This window comes from Dermacentor silvarum, chromosome 3 (genome assembly GCF_013339745.2).
Source record: "Dermacentor silvarum isolate Dsil-2018 chromosome 3, BIME_Dsil_1.4, whole genome shotgun sequence".
In the NCBI taxonomy this organism is placed as follows: domain Eukaryota; kingdom Metazoa; phylum Arthropoda; class Arachnida; order Ixodida; family Ixodidae; genus Dermacentor; species Dermacentor silvarum.
Genome location: NC_051156.1, coordinates 37,311,983 through 37,331,431, shown reverse-complemented (window position 1 = coordinate 37,331,431; position 19,449 = coordinate 37,311,983). Strand labels below are relative to the sequence as shown.

General features: G+C 47.6%; 1 protein-coding gene across 1 annotated transcript in view; it reads right to left on the bottom strand.

The window, feature by feature from the left end:
- LOC119444305 (zinc transporter 7-like) overlaps positions 1–14,967 on the bottom strand; it is a 205,626-nt gene extending 190,659 nt beyond the window's left edge. Inside the window, exon 1 of the mRNA XM_049664531.1 lies at positions 14,913–14,967. Coding sequence (XP_049520488.1) covers positions 14,913–14,967 — 55 coding nt within the window. The remainder of the gene's footprint in view (positions 1–14,912) is intronic.
- Positions 14,968–19,449: the final 4,482 nt, after the last annotated feature.

Here is a 19,449-nt window from a genome sequence, read left to right as displayed (position 1 = left end):
CGCTATGCCGAAAGGCCGACGCCGAGATGCCGGAGGACGACAAGGTTGGGCATATCTTGAAAGGGATCGCCGACGACGCCTTCAGCCTTTTAATGCGTAGAAATATTCTACAGTCGACGCTATTATAAAGGAGTGCTGGCGCTTTGAGCAGTCTCAGAGCCGGCGCATTGGCCACTCATTTGCCCGGCTTCCCAACACGGCGGCAACGTCCTCTTGCGAAGTCCGCATGGCTGCACAGCCGTCAGTTCCACCACCAAGGATCAGTGATGTCACACGGCTTGCGCTCCGGAGCCACCGGAGCCGGCACCTCTCGCGCACTCCGCCGCCGCCGCGCGCGACTCACCGCCGCCGGTCTGCGCATTCCAGAGGAGTGACGTCGTAGCCGTGGTAGACGCACTGGCGCCGGCGCACGCTCGCTGTGCAGTCGCCGTCTGACACTGCGCTGGAGCCGTTGCGCTTCTGACTGGCGTTTGCCAGTGTGGTATAGCCATGGAGAAGGAGAGCGCAAATGCTGCTCAACAGCGCAGAAGAACGGAGAAGCTTGACTCATCGGATCCCGAAGTAGTTGCCTGGCAATTAGCAGTTGAGCGTAGGAGACAACCAGGAAAGCTAAGAATAATCAGCTGAACCTTTGCTAACGCTACGTATATCCTGGCATAGCCGAGCTAAGCCACTGCAACTTTTGCGTTGATTATCCGAATTTGTTCAAAGTCACTCATACAGACGTCTACGCTTTGCCTCGTATCGATGACGCTCTCGGCTGCCTTCATGGAGCCCAATATTTTTCTTCCATCGACCTTCGGTCTGGCTATCGGCAGATTTCAGTCGACCCTATGGACCGCGAGAAAACTGCCTTTATTACCCCCGATGGCCTATACCAATTCAAGGTCATGCCGTTGGGACTCTGTTATACCCCAGCAACTTTCGATCGTATGATGCACCCTTTGCTGCGGGGACATAAGTGGTCCATCTGTCTATGCTATTCAGACGATATGATTGTCTACTCGCCTACGTTTCAGAGTCACCTCACCCGTTTATCGGCCGTTCTTGCGGTCTTCCGAAGAGCCACCCTTCAGCTGAACTCCTCCAAGTGCCGTTTCGGGCGGCGTGAAATAACTATGCTCGGTCACCTTGTCAGTGCTGCCTGTGTTCAACCAGACCCCGACAAGGTGCGCGCAGTAAAACAATTTCCCGGGCCGCGTTCAGCCAAAGACGTCCGCAGTTTCGAAAGATTATGTTCCTACTTTCATCGCTTTGTCCGGAACTTCGCGGACATCGCCCGCGCTCTTACGGTACTCTTGAGGAAGGATGTTCCTTTCGTGTGGGGACCCGAACAGGCAGCTTCGTTTTCTGCCCTCGTCCGCCTTCTCACTACACCACTAATACTGGCCCATTTCGACCCCTCATCGCCTACGGAACTTCGCACTGATGCCAGTGGTCATAGAATTGGGGCTGTCCTTGGGCAAACACAGCACGGCAAGGAACGTGTCATCGCCTACGCCCGTCGCCTTCTGTCCTCGTCCCAACGAAACTTTTCCATCACTGAACGCGAGTGCCTGGCTTTAGTGTGGGCTGTCACCAAATTCAGACCCTATTTGGTTGGCCAAACTTTTTCTGTAATTATAGACCATCATGCTCTATGCTGGCTTTCGTCACTGAAGGATCCGTCTAGACGTCTCGGCCGCTGGGCATTACGGCTTCAAGTATACTCGTTTCATGTGCACTACAAGTCTGGACGATTGCACCAGGACGCTGATTGATTATCACGTCACCCTGTCGATGCTCCCGACCTCATTGACAATGACTCCGACGCCTGCGTACTGTCCACCCTTGCTTCGGATGATATCCCCACCGAACAGCGACGAGACGAGTCCTGACGGCTCATCATCGACCGTCATACCTCTCCATCACCAGACCGTTTTGTTCGCCTGTTTGAGCTACACGACAACGTTCTGTATCGTCGTAATCGCAGATCAAATGGCCCAGAGCTTCTGCTTGTCCTACCTAGTCATCTACGCTCCCTTGTGTTCTTCACCAGCTTCACGACATACCAACTGCTGGTCACCTAGGTGTCTCGCGTACTTACGCCAGCATCCGACGTCGATTTTCCTGGCCTGGCATGTACCGTTCTGTGCTCCGCTACTTCGCTGCTTGTAAACGCTGACAACGCCGCAAGCGCCCTTCAGCGCTTCCTGCAGGCCAGCTACAGCCTATTGATATCCCTGCAGAGCCATTCTTCTGCGTCTGCCTTGACCTTCTACGCCCTTTTGCTACGTCCATCTCGGGAAACAAATGTTGCGGTCGCGACAGGCTACGCCACGCGCTTCGCAATCACCAGGGCATTGCCGACAAGCTGTTCTACAGACGTCGCTGACTTTCTCCTACACGGCATAATTCTACATCATTGCGCCCCTCGGCAGCTCCTCACCGATCACGGGAGGTACTTCCTATCAAGAGTGGTAGATGGCCTCCTTCGTGCCTGCTCCACTGAACATAAGCTCACCACCGCTTATAATCCGCAGACGAATGGGTTGACCGAGCGCCTGAACCGAACGCTAACCGAGATGCTGGCGATGTCTGTTTCACCAAATCACTGTGACTGGGACTGCGCGTTACCATTTCTTACCTTTGCGTACAATTCCTCGCGGCATGACTACGCTGGGTATACACTGTTTTATCTGCTGTTTGGTCGACATCGTGCATTGCCTTTCGAGACTCTTCTTCCTTAGGCTCCTCACTCGTCTACTGAATACGCCAGTGACGTCGCAGCTCGAGCTCGTGCAGCTCGTCAACTTGACCACGATCGACTTTCTGCTTCGCAAGCAACCCAGAAGTCCCGTTATGATAGCCGACACAGAAGCGTGCACTTCACGCCTGGCTCTCTAGTCCTCCTGTGGTCACCATTCCGCCGCATTCGCCTATCACAGAAGCTCCTCTCACGTTACACTGGGCCCTACCAGGTTCTTCGTCCACTTGGTGACGTAAATTACGAAATTGTACTCCTGGATCCATACATGGATCACTCTCCGGCAGAGCGATCCATACATGGATCAACGCGATGCTTGGCAGAGCGACACAGACGACGATGAAGACGCAAGCACTTGGGCCGGATCGAACATCTCTTGCCCTAGCCTACTCTGTATATATTTTGTAAAGATATCCTTCACCTCCATCTCGCTTCCGTCACAATACCATAGCACGAGATGTATCCTTACAGTCTTTTTAAGGCATTTCGTAATGCTGGCGATCCTGCAGGCACTGCAGTGTTAAAGTACCCATAAGCCTAGCAGCATTACCCAGTAGGGCTAACCAATAAGTGTCCCCAGCAGCACAACTCGGCATGTCTACCAGGAGGCTTTCATTACACTTTGACAACTATTCTCCTACGGCTGAAGCCAAATTTGTTTCAACAGAACGCAAGCTTTAAGCATCTGCACAAGCTGAAGGGACAAGGGCACGTTAAAATGTACCACAATAAGTTCCTAATTCCGCTTTTAAAATAACATTGGCAAGTTCAGTACCATGTGTAGAACAAATCAATTTGTCCTGGAATCAAATAAGCATCCCCTTTTCATACACGCAAATATCAGCAGCACTACTACTTCGAGATGGGAAAAACGGCTCACTTCAGTGAGCGGCTCGGAATGACTCAGCTCACTGAAATGAACCGGTTCAGTTGAACGGCTCACCGGTTGACTTAAATGTGTAACCTGTGTTATGCATATTCTATAGTTATTTGGCTTTGAAAAAAAAACGATATATGCATAATTGAATAACCGTGTTATTGGCATTTTTGCCATGTTTAGAGAATATTTTTACATATTTTAAAAGCATGAAGTTTTAATTGTAATGAAACTTTCTTTTCTGATATTGGGGATATAATGCTTTTCTTATATTGGGGATATAATGCTTATGATACTGTAACAGGCAGAATGCGACGTCCTTTTTTCAGAAACAATATGTAACTTCAACGCCAATACACGAGCTTTTCTGTTTTTTGGTACTTTAAAATCAACATTGATCAAAATAAGAACATAAAGTTACTGTACATTATCTTTCAATTTTGTTGCTTTATTCACATACGCACGCTCACTATAATATAAGTGAGCTGTAACGCAATGCAAAATGAATGTCAAAATTATTTCTTGAAGTACAATACAAAAATCATACGAAAGATACACCTTTCGTATTTTTAATTTTTTTCGTTTTTTTTTCTCTTGAGCGCACGCGCGATACTGGCGACCATGCCATCATGCGCCAGGACACAAAAAAAAAAAAGAAATGAAGATCTATGACAACACAACAGATCATTGGCCTCGTTTTATTCACGTGCTAATGATACATGCTCAGGCAATACACAGAAGTGGATGCCATGGGCGACATTTTCATGACTACACTAATTAGCACAAATGGAGACGAGGAGGTAAACGGTACTTTCACCTGTTGTCTTTAAAGACACGGAAGACCATCTTCGAAGTGTTATTGCACCAGCGCACGATGTGCGATCGGTAAGAGTGGTGAGACATCATTCGAAGAACAGCAGGCAACGAACGGTGCCATCATTTGCCAATTAAGGTTTCTTCTCCCTTCGGTGGCATCGGGTGCCACACCATAGGACGCACAAAAAACCAAAGGGACTGCTGCGCACACCACACACTGCGAATAGCGCGAGTCTGCCCACACCGGCCACCATTCGTCGGTCAGAAATCGAAACCTCGAAACCCAGCAGAAGACCCGGCTCTGACGGAACGGTTCGGCACAGCTCACTGAACGAGGGAGAACCGGCTTCCTCTCTCCGAAAGAACCGCAGCTCACTTACTGAGCCACGGCTCACTCGCTCTTTAAAAGAGCGGCTGAAAAGATCCGGCTCGCTCCTGAGCAACCCATTTCTAGGCGGAACGGTTCGTCATGGCTCACTGAACGAGAGTAAAAAGGCTTCCTCTGTCCGAAAGAACCGCCGCTCACTTACTGAACCGCGGCTCACTCGCTCTTTAAAAGAGCGGCTCAAAAGATCCGACTCGCTCCTTAGCGGTACGGTTCGTCACGGCTCACTGAACGAAGAGAAAGGGCTGCCTCCCTCTAAAAAACCAGCCGCTCAGTTGAACCGCGAGAAACACGTTCTTAAAAACGAGCGGCTCAAAAGACAGCCGAAGGCGAGGGGGTGGAGGCGACTCTTGCGAGGAAGGCCGAGAAGGCAGTTGCTTTCTCCCACCGCTAACAGTTGGCGCGAACGTTGCACCCAGCAAAATACCAGGCTCGGACGGAAAGGATCGAGTACTACTGTCATATGAACCACTCCTCAAACCATTTCATTGTTACCGCTTTTGCGATTGCACTATTACCAGTGTCGATACTATGGGATTATTTTAGCGCTAAAGCCAGTTACTTTTGTGCTTCAATGCATAAAACGGCGTTTTTCTCAAAAGGTTAACTGGAACGCCCATGCATTTCGTCGGACACTTTGACAATTAATATCTCGAAACTGGTTCAGTCCTGAGATTTCGTTCCAAGTGGATACGCCTTGCAAACTCGGTGGCTAGAATTCGTAGGTTGAAAGATGTGCCGTAAAATAAATAATTAAAAATGTAATTTGCGTAATTATGTTAGATATTCAATTAGGCGTTTTGACCATCCATTAGGCCATCCATGTCAGAATTAGCTTGGAACTACATAAAACAATTAGCCTCCTTAGAGCATCGTCGCATTAATGCGAACACAATAAATCCTGAGATATGGTCAATTCCATACTTCAGAACTCTCTATAAGCATCAGTCGTTCATACATTACCTACCATTCACTTTAAAAAGATACAAAAATGGCGGTAATTTCAGTAAGAGAGAACTCAGCTGACACTTTGGCCACTTGTAATGTATCTGATGTGATTATTATTCAGCCTTTGTGTATGGTTCTGAGTAGATAATGTAAATCCTGTTTCGTTTTATGAGCAAATGTTGATCTTGTAAAATTCAGTCTCATGCTATGTTGTATAGCTGGTGTTGCGTTGTTTTGTATAGCTAGTATTGTTATTGTAGTGTTGTTTAAAATGTATTGTGTTAAAACGTTTTCCAATTCTGTTAACTCGCCGTGACGCAAATATTCTTTGTCTTTCGGTTCATAGCTATTTCGTCTATGAGGAATTCCAGCGATAGCTTGCAATTCCTCATAGGTACAGCTAAAATGAAACACCCTGTATTTTTGCATGCTAAATGACATCATAGAACCGTATCGTACAAATCAAGGCAAGTGCATGCGCACGACCAGAAAAAATAGTAGCACAGGCAATGGGCCGGATTACTGATGTTCCCGTGGGAGAAACAAAGATTTCGGCCTTTTATTGCTTCTATACTGCAGCTGATTTAACCTCGAGAAGGTGAGGCTGACAGATACGCTACAATCTGTGTGTAAAAAAGATTTTTTTTCTTACAGGCCGGGCCTGGTCATACACACGCGGGCCCTAGCTAAGCTTAATAATGAACGCCCGGGCCCGGGCCGAGCCCGGGCTCAATAACACGAGCCCGGGTCGGGCCCGGGCTTGGAACCACGGGCCCGGGCTAGTCTCGGTCATGTACGCCCGGGCCCAGGCCGGGCTCGGGCTTTGTATTACGGGCCCGGGCTGGGCTCGGGCCTCGTAAGGCGGGCCCGAGCCGGGCTCGGGCCGAAAAATCAGGCCCGTGCAGTGCTCTAATGCCTTTATATGTACGTCTCTCGTGGCATCTATACGTATTTCACGAAGAAAAAAATCATGAAGCAAACGTAAAAAAATGTCCTCGATTAAAGGCAGCATACATGCAAGACCTAAGGCATTTAACCACGTTAATTGAGAAAACAGAAAAAGTAAAAAATAAATCCAAGGGTCGTACGTGCCCAAATTATGAAGCAGACCGTAGGTGGAGACTCCTGATTAATTCTGACCACCTGGGATCTTTAAGATACACATCAATCTAAGTATACGATCGTTGTTGCGTTTCGATCCCATCGTACCCGCGATCTCGAGCTCAGCCGCGCGATGCTATAGGCACTTAGCTACCGTAGCGGGTAACAGAAATATGTGTGCCTACGCTGAACAGCTGCGCAAATTTAATCTGAGCGTTAGTTTCAGATAGATGAATAGGTGAGTCAGATGATATCTTTGTGGCAGATGATCGCTCGAGTTTTAACCTGTGCGGTTTTCTGCAGGCTGTAACAATCAGCGTTTTTCTTCATATGATGCTAGTTCAACCTCCACGCGAGCGCGTTATTTGACAATTCTTTGCTCCTACTGAAATCTGCAAATTAAGCTGCATCACAATTCCGCTGTCAGCTGTTCAATCATGTAGTAAAATACTATAGTATCGCAAGTTAATCAATTCCTTATAACGTGCTTCCCTGTCGTGTACTCAGAAGTTGTGAGACTGAATCGGTCATTTCATTGTTCTTTCACATATCCTCTTTCACCTCTTTCATATCAAGTGACCCAAGTTTTATACTCACTTGGGCCACCAGGTGATGCTGGCTGCTTGGCTGGCATAGTAGACAACTTGGGTCACGGGGTGTGGCCTACTGTGTATGTTTGTATGTGCCGCCACAGGCTCGCCACATACATGTATGTATGTATCCCACAGAACACAAGACGTATTGTAGCCGCCTTGGACCAGCCAAAATCATCTAGAACGTCTACAACTATTCAAGACGGCTACAAGATGGCTTTATATGTACGTCTTGATGAAGTCATTACCTGTACGTCCTGAAGACTTCTTGACATATACGTCTTGAAGATGTCTTTACATATACGTTTTGAGGAATCTTTATATGTACGGCTTGAAGGCGTCTTTATATGTAAGGCTTGAAGGCATCTTTATATGAACGTCTTGAAGACGTCCATAAGCATAGGTCCTGGGGACGTCCTTATATATACGTCTTGAAGACGTCTTCCTATACACGTCTCGAAGACGTCTTTATATGAAGGTCTTGTAGACAACGTATATATACGTCTTGAGGACGTCTTTGCAGGTAGATCTTGAAGACGTCTTCCGAAGCATGGCTTGAAGGCATCTTTATATATACTCTTAATATGTAGGTCTTGACGACGTCATTGTATGTACGTCTTGAAAACGTCTTTATATATACCTCCTGAAGACACCTTGAGAGGCATAGCCTGAAGGCGTCTTTATATATACGTCTTGAAGATGTCTTGTTAAGCTGTTTTAAGCTCGCCAAGACGTCTAGAAAACGTTCTGTAAAAACGTCTGGATGATATAGGTTTATAAACACTTGGTATAGGTATATAAACACTTGTTTCAAACGCGCAACCGCTTGTCATCAGGTGTTTAAGTGAAACTAATTAGCTGGCGCGTCTATGCAAATTTTCCTTTAGTTGATCAGTGTAGATATAACCTCTTAATTGTTCGTTGTCACCGACTCTAGTGAATGTGTTTGATGAATATTCGTCGCATATAAAAAAGAAAGGGAACTGGCGTGAGCTATTTAATCTGAAGCATTCTTTGGCTCATCCCAGGCACTTTGCCCTAGGTGGGTAGGAATGTTCCTGTTTTGCCGTGTTTCGAGCCTTGTTCATTAAACAAATTGGTGACTGCCATCAGGCCAGCCCGTACAGTACTCAAGAGGTAGTCATGAGACAGCTGGCGGACAAATATCTCTCGCTCAAACAACCGGGTGATAGCGACGAACGTTTATAGTACTCGGGAGGACCGTGCGAGGAAATGGACCGTGATTTCACCAATGGTGAAGTACGGGCCGCCCTCCGTGGTCTCTTTAGTAGATCGGCAGCCAGACCGGACGGTATTAGTATAATAAACTCTTAATGAACCTAGACGACGACTCGATCACTTTCTTGACGGATCATTTCACCGAGTTGTGGAGAAAGCGAGACTATCCGGCGGAATGGAAGATGGCCAACACCATCCTCATACCCAAACCGGGCAAACCACTCCATCTGGATAACCTCTGTCGAATCTCGCTTACATCGTGGTGTGTACCGACCGGCTGACGAGGATAGCTGAAGCGGCGTTCGTACCGTGATTGGGCTGCGGCCTCGGTGGCGAGCGAGAACTGTAGTTGTAGTCCTCTACGCCCGTTGCAGCAATAGAAACATGATGAGCGGGGGCTGATATTGGCGCAGCATCATAAGGTGTCGAGTGCACGTGTTGGGTGAGCTCTTCCCGTACTATCTCACGTATTGTAGACGCGTGATCAAGGGACGTGCAGTTGTCAACACTCGCAACGGTAGTCCCATTCGGTAACCGACCGAATTTAGGCGTGATACGTCGCATCTTCAGGGTCACGAATGTACGACAATGCCTTATGACGTCAGGTACTGTACCAAGGTTCTCTTTACCGATGAGGAAGTGATATACATCCTCGGCAATTTCTTTTAAGAGGTGGCCGACCTTGTCCTCCTCTGACATGCGAGGGTTGACATTCTTGCAGAGCTTCAATATAGCCTCAATATACGTCGTACACGTCTCGCCTGGCACTTGGGCTCTTTGCAGCCGCATTTGTTCAGCCTGCTTCCTCTTCGTGACTGAGTCCCCAAAACACTCCGTTATTTACGACACGAACCGATCCCAAGTCGTGAGGGTGTCCTCATGGTTGTCAAACCACACAAGTGCCGTGTCCGTTAAGTAAAACACGACGTTGGACAGCTGAGTTGTCGCATCCCAATGGTAATAGTTGCTCACCCGTTTGTAGTGAGTGAGCCACTCATCCACGTCCTCGCCAGACTTGCCTCCAAATGTGCGAGGCTCTATCAGGTGCTGACGCTGCCAGGGACCAGCCGCGGCTGAAGCAGGTACCGAAGGGGCCGCTGTAACCGGGGCAGGGGCTGCAGCTGTAGGAACTGGTACAGTCCGGGTTCCGTCTTCACCGCGAGACATCTCGACCACCAGAGGTAACGGCGGCAGTCCAGCAAGGAGGCGGCTTCGGCGCAGATCAGGTGGTTGCAAGACTCTGTTGCGTGGTTGTGTACCCAGCACCTTCCACCACAAAACTGTTACGGATAGGGCGTGTTTATTTACAGGTGATGGGTGAGAGTCTAGGAAAGCAGTCCAGCACCGGTTTCATTCTGCGCTCCGCACACCAAAAGATTCGTCGTCCTCCTCCTCTTCCTTTCGCCTCAACCAAGGCGTTACAATATTATCAATGCAGCATGCCATGCATAAAACATAACAAGATCCTCTGACTCCACATAAAATGACTTATGTGGCCAACAAAACGTCGCTTATGCATTGAAGCACAAAGGTAACTGGAACACCAATGCATTTCTTCGCAAAGTTCGGGAATTAATATCCCGAAACTGGCGTCATCCCGAGAATTCGTTCCAAGTGGATCCGTCTTGCGAACTCCACAGATACGATTTGTAGATTACAATATGGGCCATCAGGCCTTCTATTAATTAGTTTATGCATTTCAATTTTTTGCCCAAGTAATGTCCGCCGCTTCGAGTAGACCGGCTCATTAACTAGAATTGGGGTATCTGCCACAGGTACACTTTACGAATTTTTGAAAGTGTTCACGGAAACACCCTGTATATATATATATATATATATATATATATATATATTATTATATATGTATATATATATTATAAATGAGGTTTATTGAACGAAAGGCCGAGGACGGGTAGAGCGTTCCACCGAGCACAATCTCTAAGCTTGAGCTTCTGCGGCACGCGCTGCTGTTGGCAATCCTGCTACTTAAGTCCAGGCGTTCTTCTTCATTACAATTGCCCCATCGGAAAAAGGAGCCATCCTGGCGACTTAGTCTGAAGATGAGGCCACAGAATCATGATACGGCTTGAGCCGCTGGACGTGGAAGACTTCGCGGTTGCGACGACGCATATCAGAAGGCGGTGTCAGTGGCTCGATCAGGTAGTTGACGGGAGAAGTTTGCTGCAAAATGCGGTGTGGTCCATCGTATTTAGGAAGAAGTTTTGAAGCAAGTCCTGGTGTGAGGTTCGGTACGGACAGCCAAACGAGGTCTCCCGGTTGAAAAGTTGGGGTCGAGTTGCGGGCATCGTGTTTTGACTTTTGGCAACTCTGATCGTCCGAAGTAAGCGGTGGGCCAACTGACGACATTCTTCAGCTTGTCTTGCGGCATCCAAGATTGGCCGGTATTCTGATGCGTCTGGGTGGTAGGGCAGAATGGTATCAATAGTATGGGAAGGATGACGGCCATAAAGAAGATAGAAGGGGGAGAAACCAGTAGTGGCTTGCGTAGCAGTATTGTAGGCGTAGGTGACGAATGGAAGAACTAGGTCCCAATTGGAATGGTCGGATGCGATGTACATAGCGAGCATGTCACCAAGGGTGCGATTAAAGCGTTCCGTGGTACCATTGGTTTGGGGATGATAGGCTGTGCATGTGCGATGAACAATAGCACATTCAGCAAGCAATTTCTCGACAACTTCAGACAGGAAGGCGCGGCCTCGATCGCTTAGGAGTTCACGAGGACCTCCATGACGAAGCACGAAACGGCGCAGTATAAAATTGGCGATTTCCTGCGCAGTAGCAGCTGGGAGGGCAGCAGTTTCTGCATAGCGTGTCAAGTGGTCAACGGCAACTATAATCCACCGGATGCCGGACGTAGTCAAGGGAAGAGGCCCATATATATCGACACCAACGCGATCAAAAGGTTGAGAAGGACATGGCGGGGGTTGGAGTTCACCGGCTGAGAGGTGCGGCGGAGATTTGCGTTGCTGACATTCACGGCAAGAACGGACGAAGTTTCGAACGAAGGTGTACATACCCCGCCAGTAGTAGCGGTGCCGAAGTCATTCGTACGTCTTGAAAACGCCGGCGTGGCCACACTGGGCGTCCGAGTGGAAAGAGGACCAGATCTCTGATCTCAAGGCTCTCGTGATGACTAGCAGCCACGTACGTCCCTCAGGTGCATAGTTGCGCCGGTACAGGAGCTGATCACGGATCGCAAAATGCGGAACCTGTCGCCGAAGTGCTATAGAAGCCGGAGCTGTTGACGTATCAAAAAGAAGGTCTAAAAGTGATGCAGTCCAGGGGTCATTGTGTTGTTCGGCAGCAATAGTGTCCAAGTCAAGAGATGACAACGTGCGCTCACAGGGGGACTCACGGGTGACCTCTGGCGAAACCGGTGAGCGGGAAAGAGCGTCAGCGTCGGAATGCTTCCGCCCGGAACGATACACTACGCGTATGTCATACTCCTAGATTCGCAGAGCCCAGTGAGCGAGGAGGCCAGATGGGTCTCTTAAATTCGAAAGCAAACACAGCGCATGGTGGTCGGTCACTACGTCAAAAGAGCGGCCATATAAATAAGGGCGAAACTTGCCAAGTGCCCAGACGATGGCCAAGCACTCTGTTTCCGTGACGCTGTAATCGCCCTCCGTCTTGGTGAGCGTGCGGCTCGCATAAGCCACGACGTATAATGCGTGGCCAGGATGACGCTGTGCAAGCACAGCACCAAGGCCTACACCACTTGCGTCGGTATGAACTTCTGTAGGGGCTTGAGGGTCAAAATGGCGAAGAATAGGTGGCGTCGTGAGAAGACGGCGCAAGGTGGAGAACGCATGGTCGCAGGCAGGGGACCACGCTGAGAGGTCTTTCGCACCACGAAGCAGTTGCGTGAGGGGTGATAGGATAGATGCGAAGTTTTGAACGAAGCGCCGGAAATAAGAGCATAAGCCGATGAAACTGCGAAGTTCTTTCATTGTAGTGGGCTTAGGAAACGCAGAGACGGGCCATAATTTCTCGGGATCTGGAAGAATGCCATACTTAGACACAACGTGGCCGAGGATCGTCAACTTGCGTGCGGCAAAGCGACATTTCTTCAGATTAAGCTGCAGCCCGGCTTTGGTCAAGGAACTGAGTACGTGCTGAAGGTGGCGCAGGTCTATTGCGAAATCAGGGGCGAACACTACGATGTCGTCAAGGTAACATAGGCAGATCTTCCATTTAAGGCCGCGCAAAACATTATCCATCATCCTTTCGAATGTAGCAGGAGAGTTGCAAAGTCCGAAAGGCATGACGGTGAACTCATATAGGCCGTCTGGCGTAACGAAGGCAGTTTTTGGGCGATCGGCCTCCGCCATCGGGACCTGCCAGTAGCCTGACCGCAAGTCCAAGGAGGAGAAGAACTCGACGCCTTGTAAGGAGTCGAGAGCATCATCAATGCGTGGCAGTGGGTGAACATCTTTCAGCGTTATCTTGTTTAAGCGTCGAAAATCTACACAGAAGCGTATCGAACCGTCTTTCTTTGTGAAAAGTACCACGGGAGAAGCCCACGGGCTCTGTGAAGGCTCAATCACACCTCGACGGAGCATGTCGTCGACCTGGTCTACAATGACGCGGCCTTCCGTAGCGGATACACGATACGGACGTTGGCGCAGCGGTGAGTGGGAGCCGGTGTCGATGTGGTGCTCGACTGTTGATGTGCGGCCTAATAATTCTTGGGCGAAGTCGAAAGAACTTCGGAAATGCTGCAGAAGGGCAAGAGGCTGGGATCGCTGCGAAGGTGTAAGAGCCTCGTTGATGAATGGGGTGAAGACATCCGTAGATGTTGCGTCAGTAGCAGAAAGGGCGCTCAGGTCAAGAACAGTCGTAGAGCACGCCTCCTCGGGAACGGAGACAATCTGCATTGAATCGACGGTCTCGACGTGGCCAAGGCATTCGTGACGAAGCAATGTGAGTGGGGATGAAAGTGGGTTATGAACGGGCATTGTGCTGAAACCGGCGGCGAGGTCAAGAGTAGCAAAAGGCAGAGGAAGGGCTTTTCTGGCAACGAAGAGATCGGACGGCGTGAAGAAGACTGTCCCGGAGCAGATAACACCACATGAGAGCGGTAGGAGTGCTGATGAGCCTGGCGTGATACTGGTGTCTTCCTTGACTACAAGTTTAGCGGGAGAATGAGGATCTATGAAGGCGAGGTCACTGAGTTGGAAGAATTCAACCTCAGCGCGAGCGCAATCGATGACAGCGTTGTGGCGAGACAGAAAATCCCATCCTAGAATTATTGCGTGGGAGCACGAGGATAGTACTACAAACTCTACAGTGTACATAACGTCTTGAATCTTCACAGGAGCCGTACACGCTGCGGTTGGTTTGATGGGTTGAGCACTGGCAGTCCGAAGTGACAATCCAGAAAGAGGCGTCGTCACCTTACAAAGTGGTCGGCAAAATTTAGCATCCACAACAGAAACAGCTGCGCCGGTATTGACTAGAGCGACTGTAGCGACACCTTCGACAAACACGTCAATAACATTGGCAGGCAAGGAACGAGGACATGGGCATTTCGATGCTGGCGCAGTTCTTGCCTCAGGAACTGCGTCGTCTAGTTACCCTCGTTGCTAGATACGGGCCGCCGACGCATCGGTGAAAGCGACCGGCGTCGCGGGGATGGCGAGCGGCGATGGTCGAAACGAGGACGATCAATCGGAGTACGAGTTGGCGGTGGGTCGGATGGAGTGTAGTCAGCATTGGTTCAGCTCAGCAGCGCGATGCTATAGCCACTTAGCTACCGTAGCGGGTAACAGAAATACATGTGCCTACGCTGAACAGCTGCGCAAATTTAGTCTGAGCGTTAGTTTCAGGTAGATGAATAGGTGAGTCAGGTGATATATTTTTGTGGCAGATGATCGCTCGAGTTTTTACCTGTGCGGTTTTCTGCAGGCTGTCACAATCAGCTTTTTTCGCACGATGCTAGTTCAACCTCCACGCCAGCGTGCTATTTGACAGTTTTTCGCTCCTACTGAAATCTGCAAATTGAGCTGTATCACAATTCCACTGTCAACTGTTCAATCGTGTAGTAAAAAACTATAGTATCGCAAGTTCATCAATTCCTTATAATGCGTTTCACCGTCGTGTACTCAGTGTACTCAGAAGTTGTGAGACTGAATCGTTCATTTCATCACTCTTTCACATATCAAGTGACCCAAGTTTTATACTCACTTGGGCCACCAGGTGATGCTGGCTGCTGGCTGGCATAGTAGACAACTTGGGTCATGGGGTGTGGCCTGTGTATGTATGTGCCGCCAAAGGCTCGCCACAAACATGTATGTATGTATCCCACTGAACACAAGACGTTTTGTAGCCATCTTGGACCAGCCACAATGAACTAGAAAGTCTACAACTATTCAAGACGGCTACAAGACGGCTTTATATGTAAGTCTTGAAAACGTCTTGACATGTACGTCTTGAAGACGTCTTGACATATACGTCTTGAAGATGTCTATATATACGTTTTGAGGAAGTGTTTATATATACGTCTTGAAGGTGTCTTTATATGTACGGCATGAACGCATCTTTATACGAACGTCTTGAGGACGTCCATATGCACAGGTCTTGAAGACGTCCTTGTATGTACATCTTGAAGACATCTTGCGGAGCATGGCTTGAAGGCGTCTTTATATATACGTCTTGGAGAGACGTCTTGATATGTAAGTCCAGACGAAGTCATTATATGTACGTCTTGAAAACGACTTTATATATACGTCCTGAAGACATCTTGCGAAGCATGGCTTGAAGGCGGCTTTATATATACGTCTTGAAGACGTCTTGTTAAGCTGTTTTAAGCTTGCCAAGACGGATAGAAAACGTTCTGTAAAACGTCTGGATGATATATGTGCGGATCCTTATGCAGATATATCTTAACATATGAATTTCAGTTCTTTCTACTGCTTTATACGATTGTTTTATGCTTAAAAACGTGTACATGCACTGCCTTTCCTTTGGTCTGTCATTTTACCATCATGTAATGTGTACATTTCCATTAGCTGCACATGTGTCGTTGCGCTGTACGTCCACTCGTGGCTTCTATACGTATTTCACGAAGAAAAAAACATGAAGCAAACGTAAAAAAATGCGCTCGATTGAAGGCAGCATACATGCAAGACCTAAGGCATTTACCCCTATAATTGAGAAAACAGAAAAAGTGAAAAATAAATCCAAGGGTTGTACGTGTATGTATGTGCCGCCACAGGCTCGCCGCATACATGTATGTATGTATCCCAGTGAACACAAGATGTTTTGTAGCCATCTTGGACCAGCTAAAATGAACTAGAACGCCTACAACTGTTCAAGACGGCTACAAGACGTCCTTATATATGCGTCTTGAAAACGTCTTTACAAGTAGGTCTTCAAGACGTCTTATATATATATAGGTCTTGAGGAAGTCTTTATATATGTCTTGAAGAACTCTTCATATATACGTCTTGAAGACGTCTTTATATGTACGGCTTGAAGACATCTTTACGAACGTCTTGAGGACGTCCATAGGCGTAGGTCATCGAGACGTCCTTATATATACGTCTTGAAGACGTCTTTATATGGTGGTCTTGTAGACGTCTTTGTATGTACATCTTGAAGACGTCTTGCGAAGCATGGCTTGAAGGCGGCTTTATATATACGTCTTGAAGATGTCTTGTTAAGCTGTTTTAAGCTTGCCAAGACGGATAGAAAATGTTCTGTAAAAACGTCTGGATGATATATGTGCGGATCCTTATCCAGATATATGTTAACATATGGATTTCAGTTCTTTCTACTGCTTTATACGGTTGTTTTATACTTAAAAACGTGTACACGCACTGCCTTTCCTTTGGTCTGTCATTTTACCATCATGTAATGTGTACATTTCCATTAGCTGCACATGTGTCGTTGCACTGTACGTCCACTCGTGGCATCTATACGTATTTCACGAAGAAAAAAAGACATGAAGCAAACGTAAAAAAATGTGCTCTATTGAAGGCAGCATACATGCAAGACCTAAGGCATTTAACCACGTTAATTAAGAAAACAGAAAAAGTGAAAAGTAAATCCAAGGGTTGTACATGCCTAAATTATGAAGCAGACAGTAGGGGGAGACTCCTGGTTAATTCTGACCACCTGGCATCTTTAAGATACACATCAATCTAAGTACACGATCGTTGTTGCATTTCAATCCTATCGTACCTAAGATCTGGAGCTCAGCAGCGCGATGCTATAGGCACTTAGCTACCGTGGCGGGTAACAGAAATACATGTGCCTATGCGGAACAGCTGCGCAAATTTAGTGTGAGCGTTAGTTTCAGATAGATGAATAGGTGAGTCAGATGATATATTTTTGTGGCAGATGATCGCTCGAGTTTTTACCTGTGAGGTTTTCTGCAGGCTGTCACAATCAGTGTTTTTCGCACGATGCTAGTTCAACCTCCACGCCAGTGCGTTATTTGAGAGTTTTTCGCTCCTACCAAAATCCGAAAATTGAGCTGCATGACAATTCCACTGTCAGCTGTTCAATCATAAACTATAGTATCGCAAGTTCATCAATTCCTTATAACGCGTTTCACCGTCGTGTACTCAGAAGTGAGACTGAATTGAACGATTCAGATTTCATCACTCTTTCACATATCCTCTTTCACCTCTTTCACATATCAAGTCACCCAAGTTTTATACTCACTTGGGCCACCAGGTGATGCTGGCTGCTGAATGGTATAGTAGACAAGTAGGGTCATGCGGTGTGGCCTACAGTGTATGTATGTGCCGCCACAGGCTCACCGCATGCATGTATGTCTTGAGTTCCCAGTGAACACAAGACGTTTTGTAGCCATCTTGGACCAGCTAAAATGAACTAGAACGTCTACAACTGTTCAAGACGGCTACAGGACTGCCTTATATATACGTCTTGAAAACGTCTTCACATGTAGGTCTTCAAGACGTCTTTATATATACTCTTGAGGAAGTCTTTATATATGTCGTGACGAACTCTTTATATATACGTCTTGAAGATGTCTTTATATGTACGGCTTGAAGACGCCTCTATATGTGCGTCGTGAAGACGTTTTTATATGTACGTCTTGCAGACGTCTTTACATATACGTCTTGAAGACGTCTTGCGAAGTATGGCATGACGGCGTCATTATATATACGTCCTGAAGACATCTGAACGTGTAGGTCTTGAAGACGTCTTTATATGTACATCTTGAAGACGTCTTTATAAATACATCTTGAAGACGTCTTACGAAGCATGGCTTGAAGGCGTCTTTATATATACGTCTTGCAGGCGTCTTGTTAAGCTGTTTTAAGCCATCATCTTGTCAATACGGATAGAAAACGTTCTGTAAAAACGTCCAGAAGATATGTGTGTGGATCCTTATCCAGATATATGTATAAAATATGGATTTCCGTTCTTTCCGCTGCTTTATACAATTGTTGGATATCTAGCACCGTTACTGGTCACACAGCCTGTACTTAAAAATGTGTACATGCACTGCCTTTCCTTTGGTTTGTCAATTTACCATGCTGTAATGTGTACATTTCCATTTGCTGCACATGTGTCATTGCACTGTCTTTATTTGTCTTATAGGCCGGGCCGGGCCTGGTCCGAAGTGTTTGTCGCTTCGGACCGTCCGAAGCGTTTGTCAGCCCGTCCGAAGCGTTTGTTGGTGGGCTCGGGCCGGGCCTGGGCTTAAAGCCGCGGTCCCGGCCGGGCTCGGGCTTGAGGCCGCGGGCCCAGGCCGGGCTCGGGCTTGAAGCCACGGGCCAGGGCCACACTCGGGCCCGCTCATTGTAGGGCCTGAGTAGGCCTTCGAGCATACACGACCGTTATGAATTGCATGGTTCAATGCATTCTGTGCCAAGCTGAAGTGGCACGTGCAAGATGACTGTCATCATCATCATCAGCCTATATTTATGTCCACTGCAGGACGAAGGCCTCTACCTGCGATCTCCAATTAACCCTGTCTTGTGCTAGCTGATTCCAATTTGCGCCTGCGAATTCACCCCACCCCACCTAGTTTTCTGCCATCTTGGACTGTGCTTCCCTTCTCTTGGTATCCATTCTGTAGCTCTAATGGTCCATCGGTTATCCATCCTACGCATTACATGGCGTGCCCAGCTCCATTTTTTCCGCTTAATGTCAACTAGAATATCGGTTATCCCCATTTGTTCTCAGATCCACACCACTCGCTTGACTGTATATCTTATCAGATGAATATATCTTATCAAATAAAATAGTAAAACAGATGAAGTTGTCATTGTTAACAGCGGAGCTGTTTCAGCTGGGCCTAATGTGTCCGCTGAATCGAAAAATGTGGGCCGATCCTGGCAGCAGTGCAGAAAGGGTCCAAGCGCAATGGCACATACACCTGTGAACTAGCGAAGCTGAGCCTGGATAATTTAGCTAAGAATGGTGGGGACTAATTGCCTATCGATAGGTAATTGTTAGCCAATCAATAGCTAGTCGATAATCGATCAATAATCAATAAATTCCCGAAAATGCTGGGGATGACTTGGTAGTGCTTATCCTAGCCAAAAATCCAGGACTAGCTAGGTGCCCATCATCTCCGCTGTCTGTTTAGCATTGCGCTGCCAGTGCAAGCTACGCAATTTTTTTTCTTTTCCGCAAAAACGAACATTGTTTCCGCGTAACGAAAAATAAATTGTAGAAAGAACCACTCCTCAAACCATTTCCATGTTACCGCTTTTGCGATTGCACTATTACCAGTGTCGGT